Consider the following 20,991-nt stretch of genomic DNA (forward strand, 5'->3'; position numbering starts at 1 on the left):
AGAGCCATTATGGAAAGAAAGTCAAATCAGATCAAAAAAAAAAATGTAGATGTCAGTAATCTAATAAAATAAATAGTTGAATACAAGTTCACAAAGTTGATTATGCTATAGATCACTGTACTAATTTGATGGTATGTGGAAAGGAAGCAGTACATTTAAAAATACTTATGCATTTGAAAATCCGGATACAGGTCTTACGAAACTCTGTGTAGCACAGATAAAAATACAAATACAGATATGGTGTGCAAATAATCAAAGTTATTTCTCAGACTTTCACACCTTCACTGCTAAATAAACAGATTAATGTAGGATCAATGCGAAGGCAGAGCAGTCCATCCCCTAACTTAACACTCCATATAGAGAGAACATAAATGTGAATGTAGCTTTTAATGTAAAGTACTTTGAGAAGCTATTTAGTACATCTTTACATACAATAAATGCATTTCATTTGCTATTATATACGTGGCACAATAAGTTATTTGCATTACAAGTGCAGGAATAATCATAACCGTGAGGGCCACTGCATAACATATTAACCAGTTTGCTCATCAAAGTTCTGATGTGTGAGCAATAGATCAGTCTTCACTTAGAAGAATGAAGATAGAACATATGAGCAAGCCTCCTTTTAGCCTCTGAAGCCACGTGTTATCTTCTCTCCAGTCTGCTGTTCATTGGTCTGTCTGTGTCTCTCCCTTAAAGTCTTCATGCAGTGATGGATCTGTACTAATGTTTTCATTGTTTTCTTTTTCTTGTTCATCAGCAAGTTGCAGCCAGTTTTCTCTGTTCTTCTTACACCCATTTAGCAAAGGAGAGCAGGAGTCAAACAGTCTCGATACAGTCTGAGGAAGGCAAAGACAGAGATGGGATTGTTGATAGAACAGTGGAAATTACAACTGATCTTAAGGGAACAAGATGGCAACAAGGTGAATTCTGTAATGAAATATAAGGATACATGCATGCAAGTAGAATATACAGTTATCTACACATTGCTTACACAATACCAATAGTAATAACACACCTTGTAGAGTGGATAGCAGACCTCATCAATGTATTCAACTTGCATATACGGCAGTCGAGTGCTGTTTTCTCTGTTCATTATGTCCTAGTGAAAAGTAAGCATAAAGTGGCTGTTAAAATAGCACTTAAAGCACTTACAGAAGATCAGATAGAATTGTAAAAGTATGCAGTACTTGAATATGAACATTTATATATGAAGATTAGTTCAACCCCAAACACTGCAAGCTACATTAAATTTACTTCACTCTGAATGGGGAAAAATGTATCAGAAATACACAACATGCTTTATAAAGCTTAATGAATTCAAAGATATTGTTATTTTTGTTATAGTGTAGACAGAGTAACAGTAACATTTTATGAAAACCCCCTTTTGAATCTGTGTAAATAAAATAAGATTTTTTTTAAACCACAGTGACAAAATATGAAGATATTCCAAGACATACCAGTGTTTGTGGTTATGTATTTTTTCAAAGAACAGTCTTTGGCACCGTGATACTGTTATACGACGAGGTAGATGCAATTGTAGCGCAACAAGAAATAGGACAACAACATGCCTGAAGGGCTTTTAAACTTAAAAACATTTATCATGAGACTAAAACAAGATATTCACAAATGATTGGATTCTTGTTAGATTCAAATCATGAAAAAATAATATTGATTTAAATTCCTTTTTATGTGCGCACACTTTTTTATCCGGATGTGAGTTCCACTCAACATTTTCAGAATCCTTGGCACACTACAAATCCTGCAAGCTCCACTTACAATGGGTTTGATTTTGAACTCTTCCCTCTCTTTGTCCCCCTGTGCAAAGAACTCCATGGCAACCAGACTGGCAATCTGTTAGGCGGAAGAGTGAGGTTAAGGTTGCAGTGAAAAAGGATTGAGAGATGAAGCATGAAGTGTTTTATTTTTCATTCAGAGCTACTTTGTGAGACCTACTCTTTTTTGTTCAGGCCAAGGCTTTGTGATAGCAGAGAGGTCACTGGCTGTCATCAGCATTGACCTGTGGGGTAAAGTAATAGCTTACAACACAGCGCATTCTCTTGGTTTACCGAGCACAACAATATAATATGCCTCTGATTCTAATTTATGGGATTCTCACCTGAGCAAGTCTCTTTGTTTCTCACTTTTCCAGCTCACTCCGCTTTTGTTAGCAAGAGAAAAGAACTCCTTTCTTCTTCTGAAAAAAAAAATTAAAAACAGCCAGAAGAAACATAGGTTAAAATAAGACTGACTTGTGTAATCTACGTCTTCTATGACATTTTTAATGTTTCAGACATACTCCATGTAGACGGTCAGGTCTGTGGCAAGGATTGCCCTTTTGATTAAGTGTAATAGAGCTTTGTGATCTTCAGCAGACAGACCGCTAAGAATCTGACTCCCCTGGAAGATGATGAGAGAGAAAAAGAAAGTAAAGTAAATTGAAGACTACAAGTTCACACACAGAGATCAAAATAATCTAATTATTTCACAAGTGGAATGATTGCAGAATAATTGATATAGTATATGAGCTTCATTTGAACGTCCTGTTGTGTGCATGCAAACATAACTTATAAGTTAAAAAAAAAAGATTTCTTGCATCTTACAGTGTTGTTTAGGATGAAGACACACAGGTTGTAGTGGTGGTTCTCAAGAGAGGAGTGTCCATATAACTGAGCTAAAGGCTGATGAGTCCTGAGAGAAAAAAGAAAGAAAGAATAAGGACTGAATATAAGTAGGCAGTGACTAATAAGCGTTATAGATAGTACAAATCAAAATAAATACACATAATTATGGTCTAGATAATTTAGAGTAAAAATAAGTAATGGAGTAAATGTGAGAGATGAAGAAGTAACATTTACCTTTCTATGAAGGAATTATTAACTCCTCTGTGATCGACATCATGATTCAGAGTGGCTATCATCAACGCTAAGATCTCCAGACGAGAAAAAATGGTCTAACATATGAACAGAAAGAAACAGGTTGTAATAATGAAGAAAATTATTTTTCTGCATTTTATAATTGAACGCTTTATAGGAAAAAAATAATTATTGAGAAAATAATCATCTGCACATGTATATATTGCACATTTCATGTGCTACACAAAATAAAAGAAAGTTTGTATCAATAGGTGGCTCATGTGCTGTCAAAAGTCGATAATAAAAGTTTCTAACAGATAAGATGATAAAGGACCAACCCCAATTAAATCTCTAAATCATGTTTTTTTTGTATTTTAATTGTATTTAAATAATCTCTAATCTAAAAGAATTAAGTGATAAGACAGTAAAATGTTAGATAGTAATGTCATTTTCTATCTAAACAAATACTGAATAAAAAATGTGTAACTGTAATTCTACTATTCAATGTTTGATGTAAAAGAAATGAAGTACAACAAATGATACTTCCATTTTAGTGTTACTAATACCAGTCAGTGTCTTCATTGAATATCACACATAATTAAGCTCCAAACTATAACAGATACAAATATGCATAACAGATACAGCCTGGTCCTGGTACAGAGACCCCGAGGGTGGCCATATTCGTGGAATCCAAAAAGCTTAAAACACTGGTGAGTGAATGGCAGAAGTCACTTGAGTTGAGGCGTAGGCATGTGTCTGATTGTTACAGACAGCAGTTAAGAGGTTTTGGCAAGAACTAAAATTAATCCTCTTCCAAACAGTTAAGAGTGCTGAGTATGGAAGGACAACCCTGGCAGTCCTCAACTGACTCCTCCCAAAACTTCTGAGGACAGACGAAACTCCGGCGGCATTATGCAAATGTCACAGTGTGACTGTCACATGGACACATAGAATGGATTGTAAACAAAATTATAATAATAGCAACTACAGACCCACTCTGCTTTTACCACAAAGTAACACTAACCTGGAGTTGGTCTGTTGCCATGAGCATTGCAAACATGCTTTGAGCAGTGCTCACTGCATGGTGCCAGTTGTGGTAGGGCACGTTGTTCCTGTAGCCACGTTTCACAGTCAAAACCCACTGGCAAAGACTCTGGAAGGATGAGATATGTAAAATTGATAAATAATAGAAATTGAGAATAGTTAAGGTATTAGGGGATTCTATTGTGCTTTTCTAGTTTGTCAATAGTGAAATTCCTGTAACTCAAAGAGACATATTGAACTACATATTGTCAAATGTAAGAGCTAATAAGATAACACTAAAATATCCATTATGAACTCATATTCTCCTCTCTCACAGGTCCTTTTCCCACTAACGTGATTCCTGTTTTGATGCCTTAGATAAGGTGGAGTTAATGAAATGAAAAAAAAGACCAATGCCAGTGAAACAAGCTTGAACCACCACAGAACCACAGGGTTTCACAGTCCTTAACATCAGTAGCTACACAACAGGATTTTACCAAGAAATTCACAGATTGCAGATGCAGCTTGAAGATTTTGACAGAGAAGCTTTTCTTCTTACCAAAATCTCTTTACCCCAACTTTTAAAATGGAACACTGTGAAATGCTTAGTTATTAAACTTTGAATTTTGTGCTTGTTCAAAAGGCACAAAGGCCAAACTGGCTTCACACTAACACTGATACAAGCACTATCCTGTATCCTGGTTGAAAAAAAGATGTAAAAGAAGCATGATGTGTATGAAAAAGGATTTTTGACTTTATGAATACTTATGAAACAAGCCTATTAATGTCATTTCGTTCTAACACAAACAAACAAAAATTAACTTAAACAACTTAACTGCCCTGTTTCCTCATTTATATGATAAAGAAAATAATGCTACTGATATTAATAGAACCTGAGCTACCTTGTAGTCTATGTTAAAATCCTGCACCAAATTGAGATCCAGGAACATGCGAATCGTGGATTGTGTTGTCGCGTCTTCTGGCACGCAGAAACCAGAGAAATGGAAGTCTAGAATATTCAGCAATTCAGCAGAAGGAATGGTGGCCTCCTAAAAACACAACCAATAAAAGAAATTGAAATGTACTCTTCAGGACGTTCAAGCACAAACACACACAAACAAAATAGAACTTGAGCTCTTTTCCTCAGTTTACCTAAGTGTGTAAACACAGAAAACCCATCTAGCTTTAACATGGGTGAGGAGGTTACCTTAACCTTTACACTCACATTCAGTGATAGCAGCTAATCAAGAGCTTTAAGTTGTTAGGGCATTAGTTCTACAATAGCATTAAAGCCTCTAAATCTGGCCTCTTGGAACAAAGCAAGGGTTGATTCCATGACTACTGCCAATGTGATTAAAAAACATAGGAAAAGTGGAGAAGGAGGGCATTTAACAGAAAGAACAAGGTATATGAAAGAAAAGGGAACAAATGTGTGCGCTATTTACTTTAAATCACTATTTACATGCACGATGCCACGCTGTAACAGGGATAAACTGGATAAAAAGAGAAAGGCTGATTTCTTCCAAAGAAAGACTCACCTGCAATGCCTGGATTTCCTGCTCTGCTGCAGTGATGTGGTAGGCAAGGACCTACACAATTACAATAAACAAAGAAAACACAGAAACAAAACTTTAATATTTGTTAATGTATGAATTATTTTTCTGACTCTTCTCTAACTTACTAATTGGGTGAGATAGTGTTCTCACCTCCTGTGTGACCTCTATACTGGCCCTCCGCTCCTCAGTGATCTGGACAGCCTGGGTATACTGTAGAGCCAGGCCACAATACACTGCCAGGTCTTCCAGAAGGCGCTCGTCATATCGGTTAAAGGCTTCCATTTCATCTGAGTCTCTGCTTTGTTTGTTCATCAGCTGGCACACAGCTAAATGACATTAAAAGACAGATGGTTGTGTAGCTTGAGCACAAAGTTCTTCAAATTAGGTTTTTGTTTTTAACGCATAGTCTAGTTGCTTTCTGTGGTATAGCTGAGATGGGCAGCTTGTTTTTGGAATCACTGGGAAAAAAATCACAATAATAATCTCAGCATCTAAATATTCAAGTGGCTAGAAAAGATAACTGGATTAAAAACTGAAACAATTTTATAAGATCTAATTTGTAATGGAACAACTTCCAGATCTGGTCTTCTCAGAGCAGATCACAGTAAGTAGTATAAAGACTGAAAAGGTCTAAACAGTAAGTAAGGATTTCTAGCTGTGAAAGGTTACTGCAAATCATCTGTGAAACCTATTATTTTATATTATTTCATACTATTTTATTTTATATTTTAATAAGAGAGCTTTGTATACTGTGCTTCATTTGTGCTTGTCTTGTAACAGATGTGTGAAAGATTTATTTTCAAATGCTATCCTGTTTACAATGTTTACTGCCATTCAAGAAAGGAACTTACCGATAACATTTTCAGATCTCTCATTTCTAACTGGGCAGCAGATGAGACTCCTTTTCAGTTCATCAGAACTCTTCGACATATTAAGTGTTTCCATAGAAGTCAGGGTTCGAAAGGCATATGATGGATCTATATTCCTGAGGTCATGCTCCCTGAAAAATTATACTTTCAAATTACAAAACCCCCCAAATATCCCATATTTGTTTTAAAAGTAAATCAACAGCAAGGACTTGCAAAGTCTCCGGACAATACCTTCTGTAGATCTGGCAGGTTGATCCGAGCTCCTCACATTCCAAATGTATAACTCTTGAGAATAAAGTCTGTAATCAAAAGACAAAAATGAAAACCAAAAACAAAACAAAAAAAATGAAAACCTTGTGCATGGCTAAAAATATTGTACTATATTCTGAACAGACAAAGTAATGGAAAACAAGGAAATTGAGCAGGATGTCAAGATAGTGTACCTTTGCTTCAGTGTCTGAAGTTTGCTCACTGGGGATAAAGATGGTGCAGTATTGAGCGTGTGTAAAGGGCATGATGGTGGCAGCCATCTTACTCAGCATAACTTCAAGGGAATAGTGCTCCTTTGATAGTACTTGTGCCATCTCTATCAAAGCCTGGACCACACACACACACACACACACACACATATGCATGAAGATATTACTTAGATATACATGTTACAAGGCATAAAATGATTTTAAACTGTTCTCTGGCTTTACCTTACTGCGTTTAGCCTCTTGTCTCGCACCTTCATACAGCTGGACATTATCCAGGACAGTCCCCAACACATCCATGTGATTTGACAACACCTTAAAACAAAATCAAACGCGTATTTATCGGTGGTAAGCATTAAGATAAGGCAAATATCTGACATTATAAATAATGTATAATAGAAAAAAAATCTCCATACTAATGTCCAATCCCTCACCTTTTCATCAACGTTTGTAAAAACAGAACGTGATCCATCGCAACTATTTCTTTTGTTGATTATTAGCAGGACACCTAAAACCTGTTCAAAAAAAGAAAATGTTTTATTTTCATGCAATCTATATTTAAAATTCTGTTATGACAATGGACAATATGCCACTGAAAAATCCACAGGACTCTGAGTGTGCATTTACATTAGTTAAAGGTATTTGCAACGGCACACATACCTCTCCCCTGTGGTTGCTGATAGGAACACTCAGAACCGTCCTGATCTTTGATGTTTGATCATTGGCTAAGTTAAATCTGGGGTCCTGTTGGGACAAATAAGGAAAACATAAGTGCATGTAAGAGGATCACTTAATATTAATTACTTAACAGCAACATGTTTTAAACATATCCTATCCAACAGTCTTATGTATGTTAGATATTTGTGGCAACTGATTAGCAACAGACTTTAATACCTAAACTAACTTTATTCTCTTCATAAACCTTTGTTGTTAAGCTATTGGGTCAGCGCTGTTCATCAGCTTTAGCCACATCTGACCAAAAATACCCACACTTCTCAGGATGCTTGGCATCTACCAAGTTATTAGGGACAACCCATGCACACCCACGCTGACTGGGTTTACCTGGTGTTCAACTCTGCCAGGCACACATTCCTAATCACCTTACTTGTGAGGGCAAGAAGAGCTCCTGTGACCACCACCTGTAAGCCTTTTAGACAGCTTTGGCATGAATCTACTTTTGTGGGGGTGTATGTGTGGGCATGTGCAAGGAAAGGACAGTAATCCAAGGTTTATCACTGGAAGCAGTCACTAAAAGGATTAAAAGAAACTGCGTCACCAGGGATTCCCTATCAGGCTTCTTCAAATAGCCATGTCATCATCTCAAAACCGGCTTTCAGGAAATGGGTGACTCATTAAACACGCAGTCCTCATTTCTGATTTTAAATCCCTCGCCTGTGCCCTGGAACATGGGAGTTAAGCCTACATGTACAATCATGACATCAAGATTTACCTCAGATGCATCTCTTAGATTTATTGGTGAAGCTGTAGCCATTACGCATCCCATGATCCCTTTTACCAGTTCTAGATGAGCTTGGCTGTATGGGTTTCCCTCATTCAAGTGCCCCAGTGATGTTAGGGCTATCACGTCTTCCAAGCTACTCCTTCCACCACAGTGTTTCCGTACAAGAGAGAGCGAACCACCCTCTGCTCCCAGTAGCTCCCCAACATGGATCACAGCCCCCTGGCAGAGCTCTGCTAAAGAACCCATACAGCTTAGGCCTTCTCCTAGGAGCCCCATCATCCAAGGGCAGCCGTCACCATGGCCACATGATGTGGGTGGAAAAAACTGTGGATGGTGGGATAAGCTAGATGAGCAGGGGCAAACGGGAGCTCGTGGTTGACAGGGACAAAACTGAAAACGGGAACAACGAGGTAAGCAGAGAGAGCATGGTGAATGGCTTTCTTTAACATCTGGACCAAAGTGGTCCATCCATTCAGGGACACTGAGATTTGAAGCGAGGCGTCTGTCTGTCAAAGTTAAAACGTTCAGGTCTGAGCTTCTCAATGGGGAAGAATTTCTCCGATAAGGTGCCTTCATGAGCGCCTCGGAATGATCAGAGCTCCTCCTTTGAAACCTTGACAGAAGTGGGGACATCTCTGTCTGTGGACAACTGACCCTGAAATCATACACAGATTACATGATTTATTTAAAAGCAAAACTAAAATAAAGTACTTAAAATTAGTATAATAAGTATTAAACGTATATGTGGAAACATAATTTTATCCAATCCAGCTTATATTTTCATTACTATTAAAGTGTTCACCTTTACAAGCGTTTTATTCAACAAAAGTTTGTTAAAAACGTTTTAATCGCACGTTATAATTTTGAGGGATTTGAGTATTTTGAGTTTCAGCTAAAACTGTAGAGGTATAAAATGTAAACTCTTACGGCGAGGTTCTGCGTAAAAAGTAAGCCCTTGTGAAGTCGGAGTGGTCATCCAACCATGCTTCCTCTTGGTAGCTTGTCGCACCATCTCCAAACTTCCTGCTACGCAACCTGGACCTTGGACTCCACAGTGGGGAGAAGAACCAACCCGTGTCTTGCACCATCGGCGAATCGCTCACGATTTCCCTGCGGATCGACTCCGCGCCAGCGTCCGAAGATGCCCCAGGAGTCACGCTGCCAGGCTCCATGGACTCTAGCGCTTCAGAGTGAAGGCAGGGCATCCCTTCGCTCAGGTAAATCGAGAAAAGATCGGGTAAACTCAGTTTTTACGCCCAGTGAGCTATCTAAGAGAAACACCTCGAACGCGAGGAGGCAGAAAGTAAGACAGACTAACGACTTGCCTGAGAGCAGAGCATAAAGAGCCCGTGAAAACGATTGCGTCAAGGTAATCCCTTGACCTTTATTTAGCCGATATCCACTAAAGGAACTTAATTAAATGGATTTGCTCTAACCCCCGGCTCGTACATGTTGTGAACTCATCATTTAAATTTAACACCCGTGTCCAAGTGTCCAAAAAAGTAAATATCTTAGAACTAGGAAAACCAACCTATTGTGATATTTATTTGTACAATAACAAAAAAGCACCAACATGTCCTCATTTAAATAGTAAATAATAGGTTAATCCTAATTATTTGGCTTGAAATACAGAACGAGCAATAAAACCAAGTAAAAAGGACAAAATATGGTTTAATCATCATAAGTACACAGCATATTATGTGTTATTCACTTACGTGATGTGGATAAAGTATAAATTAACCTTTAAGCTTTATATTAAAAAGAGCATGATAGGTGATCACATGATCAGTAAATATTTGAGCTTCGCAATTTAGACCTTTAGTATTAAAATAAACAACCAAAAACAACACAAACACAGTCAGATATCATTACAGATATATAACATTAACTGGACATTAGTAGAGTATTTCACACTGTGCTAATATGTTACAAAATAGTACTTTGTCCTCTTAAACAAGAAATAAATTTGAGTAAAATGTAACTGAAATATATAAAATCAAATGTTTCTTTTACTTAAATAATTAATGATGGAGCAAAATAGGCTTGGTGTAAACTGAATACCAACTGTATACCAGTCAAGTACATTTCATTTAGCCAGATTCTGTTAAACACATTTATACATGCAACATAAGTACAACATAACATAAATTGTACTCCTTGAAAAAAAAAAAAAGCTGAAGATCATAAAAGCAAGGTGACCAGAACAATGTTTATTTAGTTTTTAGGGAATATCACATAGTGCTGTAATACGAAAGGGCTTTTCAAACATTCTTTGACTGATATCTTGTTTATCCTTCTCTTATCATGTTTTATTTTCTGGAGACAAATAACTGAAATTGTAGCGACATACCATCAATTGGTGTGTGAGGGTTTTTTTTTAAAAGTTTCTTGTAAAGAATTTTTCTTTCATCTGTTTAAATTGCTATGCAGTCTTCAATATTATTTTTACTTTGGACAGAAAACTGCATGCTGGTATGTGCCACTCAGTATTTAAGGACTCCCTCTGCTGGTCTTGGGTACTTCTCATCACCTGCAGTGGGTGGATCCTCCAGTGACAGCTATACTGTGATTGGCTGCTCCAGTAGGAGGCTGCCATGACACATTGGATGCTGCACAGATCCACAGCATCAGCAGGCAACGGACCTCCATCCTCCTCGTTATCCCTCTCTCTTTCTCTTTTTTCTCCTCCTTTGCCTCTCCTCCTCTCACTACTACCCCTGCTCTCTCTTCTCTGTCCCTTCTCCTCCCACTTGGAAAGACACGCAGGCCTGTTTGAGTACACTGCAGCAGAGGTCCATTAACACAACAGCAGCAGGAATAGCAGCAGCAGCGACAGCAGCAGGCGGACTGGTAGGTGTGCTGAGGCCTGTCTCCCTCCTTATTGCAGCACAGGCAAGACATCGCATTCTCCTCTGATCGCTGTCAAGGACTATCTTTTTGAGAAGTGTGCGTGCATGTGAGAGCAGGAATCTGGCAAGTAGTCAAAGAGGACTACCACACCCTGGGAACATTATTACCAGTGGTAGGGCTGAATGTAGCAGCTGATATTTTCATTCTCATGCTATGTTCATTATGTACTTATTTCTGAGCTTAAACACAAGGATTCATCTTTTGCTTTTCTCTGCTCTAGTTGTTTGTTGCTTTTCCTTCATTCTACAGCACTGTGATTTGATTCAGCACCCACTAGGCCTTGTTCGTCTACACACGTGTCTTTGCTAATGAATGCATTGAATGTCTAACTAAGGTCACATCATTTGCCATGCTGTGCGCACATATTGTCAGCCTACCTAATGACAGCCTTCGTCTTTCCTTTCCAAAGCTGTCTTCATCACCAGCCTCTCCATCCACCTTTCTCTCTTCTGTCCTCCTGCATCTTAATTTCCTCTCACTCCCATTCCTCTTTCTTAAAATCCTCTTCCTCCTTCCCCCACCCCTTGCATTCCAGTCTCAATCTCTTCGACGTGCCTTTTCTTCTTCCTGCCGGCTGGTTTCCCAGGATGCCTTTTTCCAGGCCGCTCCGTTAGGCCCTACCAGCATGGGCGGAGACTGGGTGGGGAGAGACATTACGGATTGGACCCTTCCCCTCAGGACGGGCGCACTGGCGGGTCACCCTCCCTCAGCTTCAGATGGGCGAGGACGCTGAGAGCCCCAAAATCAACCACACCTTCCTGCGAGACTACGTCACTGAAGGTAGAGCAGACGATGTGTCGCTGCCATCTCTGTGGTGTCAGATAACATACTGGTATAATTGAACAGATTAATTTCAGCTTCCTGCATTGCACAGTAGAAGGAATGTATGATGACACTGCCTGACTCAGCAACAGACACTTTCATAATTTAAATTTTCCTTAGGCATCATAGACATAAATGGTTGATTTATGGTTTAGAGTAACTGAAATAATATGTGATTTTATTTTTTCTTTCATTGCCAGCCTTTTCTACATTGTTATGGTCACTTAATCATCTGTGCTTTTTTTGCCATGCCTGCCTAATGTTCTCGCTACTCTATCATTGCTGCGGTTTTCTTTTCTTCTTTCTATACTTTTGTTTAATTGCCTCCAATGTTCCTATCTTCCTTACAGCTGATGTCATCTCTACAGTGGAGTTTAACCAGACAGGGGACCTTCTGGCCACGGGGGACAAAGGTGGCCGGGTGGTCATCTTTCAGAGAGAGACTGAGGTTAGTTTACAATGCAAAACCACCACTTTCTGTACACATGCTTTTTAAAAAAAAATATCTTCGTACACATACTGTAAATGCATGCTGAAAGCCGTGTTTTCCTCACTGTCTGCCCTGGGCAGCCGAAAGGTGAATCAGAGGAGGTGGGCGAGACAGGGGACTCTGGGGAGTACAATGTCTACAGCACGTTTCAGAGCCACGAGCCTGACTTTGACTACCTGAAGAGTGTGGAGATAGAAGAAAAAATTAATAAGATCAGATGGCTGCCACAGCAGAACGCAGCACATTTCCTCCTCTCCACCAATGGTGAGAAATCAGTGACTTCTCAGTCTCTATCAGAACATCATATTGATTGTTGGTTGTGGTAAAATGAAGTACAGGAAGTATACATGCATATAGGTTTTATATCTATATATCTATATATCTATATCTATCTATCTATATCTATATATATGTATATGTGTGTATATATATATATATATATATATATATATATATATATATATATATATATATATATATATATATGTATATATATATGTATATATAAGTATATATATATATATATATATATATATATATATATGTATATGTATATATATATGTATATATAAGTATATATATATATATATATATATATATATATATATATATATATATTTATTAGGGGTGCAACAATACACAAAATTCACGGTTCGGTTCGGTTCGATACTTTGGTGTCACGGTTCGATATTTTTTCGATACACAAAATGTTCATGCCTTTTTATTAATTTGTCATTTATTAAATTTTCACGGCACATTCTGCACCACCTCTCTGTGCGTTCATCATTTGTTTGAAGCCAGCTCACCTCCTGCAACCACTTTTCCGAGAATACGCGCTTCTTTTGTGGTTCGGACTCCTTCTGACATTTCTTTGGAGGTGGAGGAACATCACAGTAATTGCTTAAAGGAGCTTCTTCGACATCTTTAAGAGTTCTAAACAAATGTCCTCCTCCTGAAAATCTTACGTATGCAAACATGCGTTGCAACTTCTTATCTTGTGCGCGTTTTTTATTTTGACAGCGAATGCGCACCTGCGGACCACTAATGTGTAGCCCTGGTTATTTAGCTCGTCATATTGCAGCCACAGAAATTCTTTTGTCCATGAAACCATAAAGCTGCACGTTCTTTTTGCCTTATAGTCTGATTTGTCATAACTTTTCCGTTTTGTGGTAAGCTTTTCTTTGGCTGTCACTTCTTCACCCTGACCTGTCTTATTTGGCTCAGCAGAACTAAAATATATATCCTGCTGCTTTTACACACGCACTCACATAACGCTCAGCGATTCTCTGCGCGATCAACCTCTGACATGTTTAAGCTTGCTGCGGGAGATTTCACTTGTCATGTTTGCATAGTAAGCTAACGATTGATAAGACGATGTCAGAGGAATTGGTGCGCAAATTATCATCACTCACCAATCAGTGCTGTCGCTCTCTATACACAGTTCACGCAATTGCAAAGTGAAAGCAAAAAACAAGCGCAAATTCAAACGCGATTTCAATATGTCACATATTGACAGTGGCTCACCGATGCCAATGACATAATTACCCAGCTACATTTCCGAAAGAATGCAAAAGCATTGACATACATTTTTCCTTCCTACGATAGGCCGACGAGCAGAGCAGGGCAGCCCGACTGGAAAAATCGCTAGCCCCGGGACGTCGGGCTAGCGATTTTGCGAGCCCTGTATCTGATTGAGGAATCACTCATCTTTGGAAAAGAGAGTTTATTACAGAGAAATGGCTCTTTCCAAAATAAAAGCTATACTATACGCTTCTTCTGGGCTATATTCTCAGCAGCATATTAAACATATCAGGTCCCCATAAGGAGAATCATGTGCTAACGGCTGTCTAAATGACTCGGGTAAAGTTTGTATGCGTGCTTGTTGTTTTTGTCTGCTTCCACTTGTCTTTGCACTAGGATGCTATCGGGTAAATGTGCAGTCATATTCGTTGTGTTCCCACTAGTGCTGTCAGCCTTAATCTGAAATGAGGTTAAGGCCACAACACGGCAAATCTCCGTTAACGAGCTACCGCGGATTGCCCCGTGTGTGGGGCTGGACAGTGTCAACACGTTAACGAGCTAACTGCGCTAACACACTAGTTCCCACTCATGTAATTGAGCATTGCGTGGCACATCTGACATACTGTTTTACTTTAGTCCATGACACGCTTACCTTCAGGGTCATACATCACATGAAGACCAAAATAGTTCCAGACGCCAGATCTGAATGAGGGTGGGGGAGGTTCAATTTGCCATGTTGCAACAAGCTTAACTTCTGTCTCGCTAGCTTGCCCTGCGCTCAGTGAATCTGTGTTCGACTACTCCGCCTAGGCTGCACTGTCGAGCGCAGATCCACTGAGCGCTCAACACAGACAGCACCGTCAGAAGGAAAGTTGATAAAATAAATTAAAAATGTTGTATTATTCGATACATATGCGTACCGTACCGAAAGCACTGTATCGAACGGTTCAATATCGATACGAGTATCGTTGCACCCCTAATATATATATATATATATATATATATATATATATATATATATATATATATAGATATATATATATATAGAGAGAGAGAGAGAGAGAGAGAGAGAGAGAGAGAGAGATTTGTTATAAATAGCAGTTGTCTTTGCTTGATATGGCACAGGTATGGCTTACACACTTTTGGTTTCAAACCACCTCCAATTTCCAAAATGATGGCAGACTTGCGACATCTTTTATTACCTACGTAGAATTAAATAACATCAAGATAGTCTTTGGAGTCTCACTTTCGGGTGCAATAATGTCACAGAAAAAAAAAATCTAAATTTGGTGCATGAATTAAGTATTATGTTTTAAATTAGCTGCAAATGTGATTTTTCTTAAGTTGTGCTTTGCAATTTTCAATGAATGTAATCATCGTCAAAGGAGCTTGCAAAGAAAAGCGTCTGGACTTCTTTAAGTTCTAGCAACTTAAAGAAGTCCAGACGCTTTTCTTTGCAAGCTCCTTTGACTACGATGACCTGGATGACTGAGAACCTTCACAGACGAATGTAATCATCATTTTCTGGCACGCAAATCCCGATGCCTGTCACAGATAAGACTATTAAACTGTGGAAGGTAAGCGAGAGAGACAAGAGACCAGAAGGATACAACCTGAAAGATGAGGAGGGACGGCTCAAGGACATCTCTACCATCACCTCTCTACAGGTACTCGGACACACACATACAACTGCACACTTTCATTTTGTTGGGTATGCCTGATACAAGTATTTATCAGGCTAACATTTAATCATCAAAACAAGTGTCTGTCTTTTTGCTCCTGTCCTTAAATGATCCATGGCTCTACTGTCCTCCAATTATGTCCTTTCTCGTTGTTGTCTTTCTTTTTGTCCTATGATTTTACTCCTCCTGTTCTTATCACCTCCTCCCCTCAGCCCTAAATCTTTTATCTCTCACCATCTAAGGTGCCAGTGCTGAAACCTACAGATCTAATGGTGGAGGTCCGTCCCAGAAGAGTATTCGCTAATGGACATACCTACCATGTCAACTCCATCTCAGTCAACAGCGATGGGGAAACCTACCTGTCTGCTGATGACCTCCGCATCAACATGTGGCACCTGGGCATCACAGACCGCAGTTTCAGTATCCTTACTGTCTTTTTTTTGTATTATAACACACTATTTTCAGTTTAACCAACCATGACCATTTGCTTTAAATAATTCTATAGCTCCTCTCAGACTTTTGTGTGGTGGAAACTCCTTGAATTTTACAGAGAATTCAGCAGTATGAATTAGATCACTGTTCATTGTTAAAGTATAACTGTATCCTCATGGTAGTTGTAAAACAGCAATGAGAACAATATACCTAAACAGGTAAAGATTCCTGTCTACACCAAAAGGGAAAAAAAAGAAAAAGTGCAGTATGCGTCAGTAAGCTTTTTTTGTATTTGATTTTATGGTGAAGTGTCCGTAAAGGATAAAATCCCATTTTAATTGTGTTAAGGTACACCGTAAAATAATTCATGCTAGTATCTTAGTGTGCATGATTTTAGTTATCAGTATTGATCATTATGTATGTAGTTTGCTTACTAAAAAAAAAGAAATTGAGCAGTGTTGGGAACGCATCCCATATGCTTCTAATCTGTGTTTGTATTTCATCCACTGTTATCTAAATTTATGCCTAAAATATCATGGAGCCAATTCCAGGTCATGTACAGTAATCATAACCAATCATCCAAATTCATCTTCTGATTTATACTTAATGTAAACAACGTGACTCTGATTGGATTTGTGTTTCCATTATAATGCTGTGTAGTCAGTGCAGGTGGTAGCATGTGGGACTGGCTGCATGTTGTGATTTCCCCATTCAAATGGAAGCTGACCTAGAAAATCATAGAGGCATCTATGGCAGATGAGTTTAAATAATTCACACAGCAGTACACTTTCTTCTGAGCCACACAGGACTACCACAAATAGAACAGAGAGGAACAGCGTGTGCATGCATATTGGGGATAGGATGGGGTGCAGTTTTGGGTTTTTTTCCGGGATGTCTTTATGAATTTAGGTTGTGAACGTGTAGATCATCTGAAAATAAAAAGACTGCATGAATGAATATAAGTGATTTGTTTGCATGTCTGCTGCCTCAGTGTGACAAAATGTAAACATAGTCATGGAATTGGTGTGGCTGTGGTACAAACCCAGCTCGCCAGATTTATGTGGTGCTTAATGTCTGCACTGTTTGTTCCTTGATGGCTCTGCTTCTCAGATATTGTAGACATCAAACCAGCAAACATGGAGGATCTGACGGAGGTGATAACGGCGGCAGAGTTCCACCCTCACCACTGCCACTTGTTCGTGTACAGCAGCAGCAAGGGAACGCTGCGCCTCTGTGACATGAGAGCCTCGGCTCTCTGCGACAAACATACCAAACGTGAGGAAACATTTTAAAGAGTTTACTGCAAGCTGTGCATGAGGAATCTTGCTCTCACGAAAGCAATGCAATTATATTTCTGTCTGATTAGTTTTTGAGGAGCCTGAGGATCCAGGGAACCGCTCCTTCTTCTCAGAGATTATTTCCTCTGTGTCGGATGTTAAGTTCAGCCATAGCGGACGTTACCTGCTGACCAGAGACTACCTCACCGCTAAGGTGTGGGATATCAATATGGATAAAGGCCCAGTGGAGACCTTTCAGGTAGAGGATTTTACCCGCACCTATTTGGAAATTGTTAAAATATGATCATTTTAGTTGTGAAACTACTAGTTAGTTATTAACTAACTAGTAGTTATTTATTATTTGTCTGACATAAAATCTGTCTGAATCAAATGTGAAAATTTTGGGTGTTTGTTATGCTTTTCAAATTCAAATATATACATATATTTTTACATTTATACACAATTCATTCAGTTGATCAGCATAATTCAGCAGCATCAACTTGATCCCAAAGAAAATCTGGAAGCCTTTTCTCATTTTTACTGCCGGTGTATTATACATGAGAACAAAGTACAAGAAAGAAGATTAAAATGCCAAAATGTGAGCGTCCTGAGCAGGATAATGCTACCTTCCCCAAAACTTAAGCTGACTCTTTGCATCATCCCCAGGTCCATGAATACCTGAGGAGTAAGCTGTGTTCCCTCTACGAAAACGACTGCATCTTTGACAAGTTTGAGTGTGTTTGGAACAGCTCAGACAGGTAAGAGGCGGTGGGGGGACAGACAAAGTACAGCTTAAGTAGATTTGGAAGCAAAAACAGACTGCTGTGTCAGTGTGTTACTGCTTACAGTGATTTCTTAAATGCCCGGCCTCCTGCTTTATCCGACGTTTAAATCAATCCCAGAGACAAGCTTTACAGACATCAAATCAATCCTCATGTATTCAGTTTGCTTTTTCCTCCCCCTCATTCTACCATGAACACCGCTTGTCTCTTCCCGCTCTTTACTTTCTTTCTCCTTTCCTTTCCTCCATGGTCCAGCGTGATTATGACAGGGGCGTACAACAGCTTCTTCCGGATGTTCGACAGGGAGACAGGCCGAGGCGTAACCCTGGAGGCCTGGCGAGAGAGCAGCAAGCCCCGGGCTGTACTGCGAACCCGCCGTGTGTACACTGGCGGTAAACGTCGCAGGGGCGATGTGGGCGTCGATAGCTTGGACTTCACCAAGAAAATCCTGCACATGGCTTGGCACCCATCTGAAAATATAATTGCCATAGCAGCCACCAACAATCTGTACATCTTCCAGGATCGTGTCAACCCAGAAACACAGGCACAGTGACAAGAATGGAAATATGAACAGAAGCAGACACAGTGCTTTTTATCCAAGTGTCACAGAAATGCAAAGAGTGACTGGAATATATTTGGATGTTCTATCGAGGGCATGGAGAGTGGCATGTTTGATGACATGCTTTGATGCAGAGTCTGTACATAATTGGAATAATCATAAAATAGCAAGACTCTTTATTCAGTTCATTTTATTTAAAGGTGTTTAATCTAATCACCGAACTGAACTGATCTAGTACCCATCGGGACATTTGATTGATTGATTTATTTTTGGCTGCACTCTACTTCCACTTTTTGAAGATGTTTGTCTAACTGCCCCACTGTTGGGGCAGTCAATGAGGTGCAGGGACACCTCTCAATCTGCAGTGACTCAGTGCCGTTCCTCACACCGTGTTGCACTTCCCATTATTGTTCTGGTTACCTTTCACATAAAAATGGAAGATATGTGCTAGCTAGCATTTGAGAGGTAATTTCTAAATGCTACAGAATATACCGATAGAATGGCTGGAAAACTTTACCAGGCATTTAATCCAAATCTAATTGTTTTCACTATAGTGAGGTATCAGGAATGGTGTTATTGTATAGTTCACAACAGTCTCCTAAAAGTTTTTTCTTCTTTGTCATCTGACAACAGCAATTCAGTCTCTCCTTCAGAGCAGTGCTCTGGGGGAACGCACGAATAACCGTCCCGTAATCTTTTCCCTGTTCACGTTGCAATAATAACACTAACAAAACACAGTGCAGCAGCATTCCTGCTTTAATACATGAGCTCTTCTTCTACAGGTAACAAAAAAAATGTACACACTCTTTTTACTGTTTGCTGTAAATAGTCTGTGTTTTTTTTAAAGGCGGTACCAATTTTCAGTTCCAGAGAGCTAAGAAAAAAAAGCATTTTGTCAAGGACACTGTAAATCGGTGTGAGATCTCATTTATAATAAGGTTTGTGGAATCACACTTTATCAGATATTTTCTCGTAGCAGTATATAGGTAGTTGTCGCTGGCTGTAGAGAGGACGGGGTAAAATTGTGCACAAAAACACACTAACTGTTTGGTTGTGTATATTAAGCCCTTATTGTGTTTTGATTGCTGTATCATGGTAATCTCATGTAAAAAAGAAAAGAAAAAGAAAAAGAAAAAGAGGAAAGAAACAAATCCACATGCTTACATGAGAAAACATAGCAGTTGAAGGAGGCAGTGTGTGTATTGATGGGGGAAACTTGCAGTTTGGACAAACTTGAATTCTAAGCACATCGTTTATCGTTGAGACTCCCAATTTAAATCAAAGTTGACCTAGTTTGTGTCCAGTGTGCTTGGATGTTAGAGGTTATCATCAGTGCAATAGCTCATCACAGCAGTAATGTCATGTGAATTCATACTATCACAAGATCTTAATGTCATTACACCGTATACCTCACAGCGCCACATGCTACTCTGGGGTGCGACTCTGAAAGCCTGGGATGTACAGCAGTACAGTAAGGTGATGTCTGTGTTGGATCGCGTGAGACTTGTTTGTTTACAGTGAAGTACTTTATTTTCAAGTGACCTTGGCCCTGATGGGATTATTGTAAGTGGTTTAAATGTGTACTGTAGTGGGTGGAGTAACATAACCAGTGCAAAGGTAAAGATTATCAAGTCCCTTCGCACATTTTCAAAATCTGAAGAATCAACAGTGTAAAGAAATAATTGCTGTCACACCTGCTTCCTCCTCTCTCCCTCATGCCCGTTTGGTTTTCCAAGTTGCTGTTCACACACATCTGTGTTATCTGCCTGTAGCTAAGATGGTTTTCTTATGGGCATATATATTTTTGTCTTCACTACCAGTGTTATCATGTGCAGATACAGTTTTTCACTTATTGATTTAACATGTACGACACAGCAAAATCCATGATGACGACAACCCACAAGAAAACGGTTTTACATAGTGAAGGGCCTTGTGAAGCATTATGTAAGCTCCGAGGTTCATCCCTGCAGTGGCGAAATGTAGTTTAGAACAAGTCGGTTGTAATCGCATCATAACCCTCAACACATACAACCAGTGAGACGATTTGTGTTCGGGAGCACAGCAGCATGTCGCCATTACTCAATGCTACTAGCGTGTATATCTATCATGCTTTAAAAAAAAGGACAAATCTAACAGTATGAAAACATAACTCAAATGAGGTGAATGAAAGGAATGTGCATTAATAAAATAACATAAAATCTAACATAAATGTGTTGGATTTTCTTTTTAATGTCTGTCCTCATTTAATAGATTCTGCTTTTTGTCTCATCACCAA

The 20,991-nt window shown here is 39.1% G+C and overlaps 2 protein-coding genes and 1 long non-coding RNA gene across 4 annotated transcripts; 1 reads left to right on the top strand and 2 right to left on the bottom strand.

Annotated features, from left to right (window-relative positions):
• Positions 1-59: 59 nt before the first annotated feature.
• On the bottom strand, positions 60-9,518 carry pde5aa (phosphodiesterase 5A, cGMP-specific, a). Its single transcript, XM_006787289.3, has 20 exons — positions 9,169-9,518; positions 8,230-8,896; positions 7,440-7,523; positions 7,214-7,294; positions 7,005-7,094; positions 6,747-6,899; positions 6,535-6,602; positions 6,286-6,434; positions 5,585-5,760; positions 5,417-5,467; positions 4,781-4,927; positions 3,880-4,008; positions 2,859-2,953; positions 2,604-2,691; positions 2,300-2,400; positions 2,120-2,197; positions 1,957-2,020; positions 1,780-1,854; positions 1,019-1,102; positions 60-839 (listed from the first exon to the last, which is right to left on the bottom strand). Exons 1-20 carry the CDS (start codon positions 9,444-9,446, stop codon positions 669-671), a joined length of 2,829 nt encoding a protein of 942 aa, XP_006787352.3. The 5' UTR covers positions 9,447-9,518; the 3' UTR covers positions 60-668.
• A 451-nt stretch (positions 9,519-9,969) lies between these two features.
• Positions 9,970-14,886, bottom strand: LOC148102525 (uncharacterized). The gene is made up of 3 exons (XR_015719130.1): positions 14,637-14,886; positions 12,494-12,639; positions 9,970-12,402 (listed from the first exon to the last, which is right to left on the bottom strand). It is a non-coding gene; the product is annotated as an uncharacterized LOC148102525 (long non-coding RNA).
• ppp2r2ca (protein phosphatase 2, regulatory subunit B, gamma a) lies at positions 10,840-20,968 on the top strand. Of its 2 annotated transcripts, none has more exons than XM_035906359.2 (10): positions 10,840-11,091; positions 11,561-11,931; positions 12,324-12,421; positions 12,544-12,727; positions 15,539-15,651; positions 15,909-16,086; positions 17,209-17,373; positions 17,465-17,634; positions 18,042-18,133; positions 18,413-20,968. In XM_035906359.2, the coding sequence occupies exons 2-10, from the start codon at positions 11,868-11,870 to the stop codon at positions 18,708-18,710; spliced, it is 1,362 nt and encodes a 453-aa protein (XP_035762252.1). In that variant the 5' UTR covers positions 10,840-11,091; positions 11,561-11,867; the 3' UTR covers positions 18,711-20,968. The 2 variants fall into 2 exon arrangements, with proteins under 2 accessions (XP_035762252.1, XP_035762253.1); XM_035906360.2 differs by having other exon boundaries at positions 11,687-11,931.
• Positions 20,969-20,991: the final 23 nt, after the last annotated feature.

The sequence above is a fragment of the Neolamprologus brichardi genome, chromosome 6 (assembly GCF_056152115.1).
Source record: "Neolamprologus brichardi isolate AB-2024 chromosome 6, ASM5615211v1, whole genome shotgun sequence".
Classification (NCBI taxonomy): Eukaryota; Metazoa; Chordata; class Actinopteri; order Cichliformes; family Cichlidae; genus Neolamprologus; species Neolamprologus brichardi.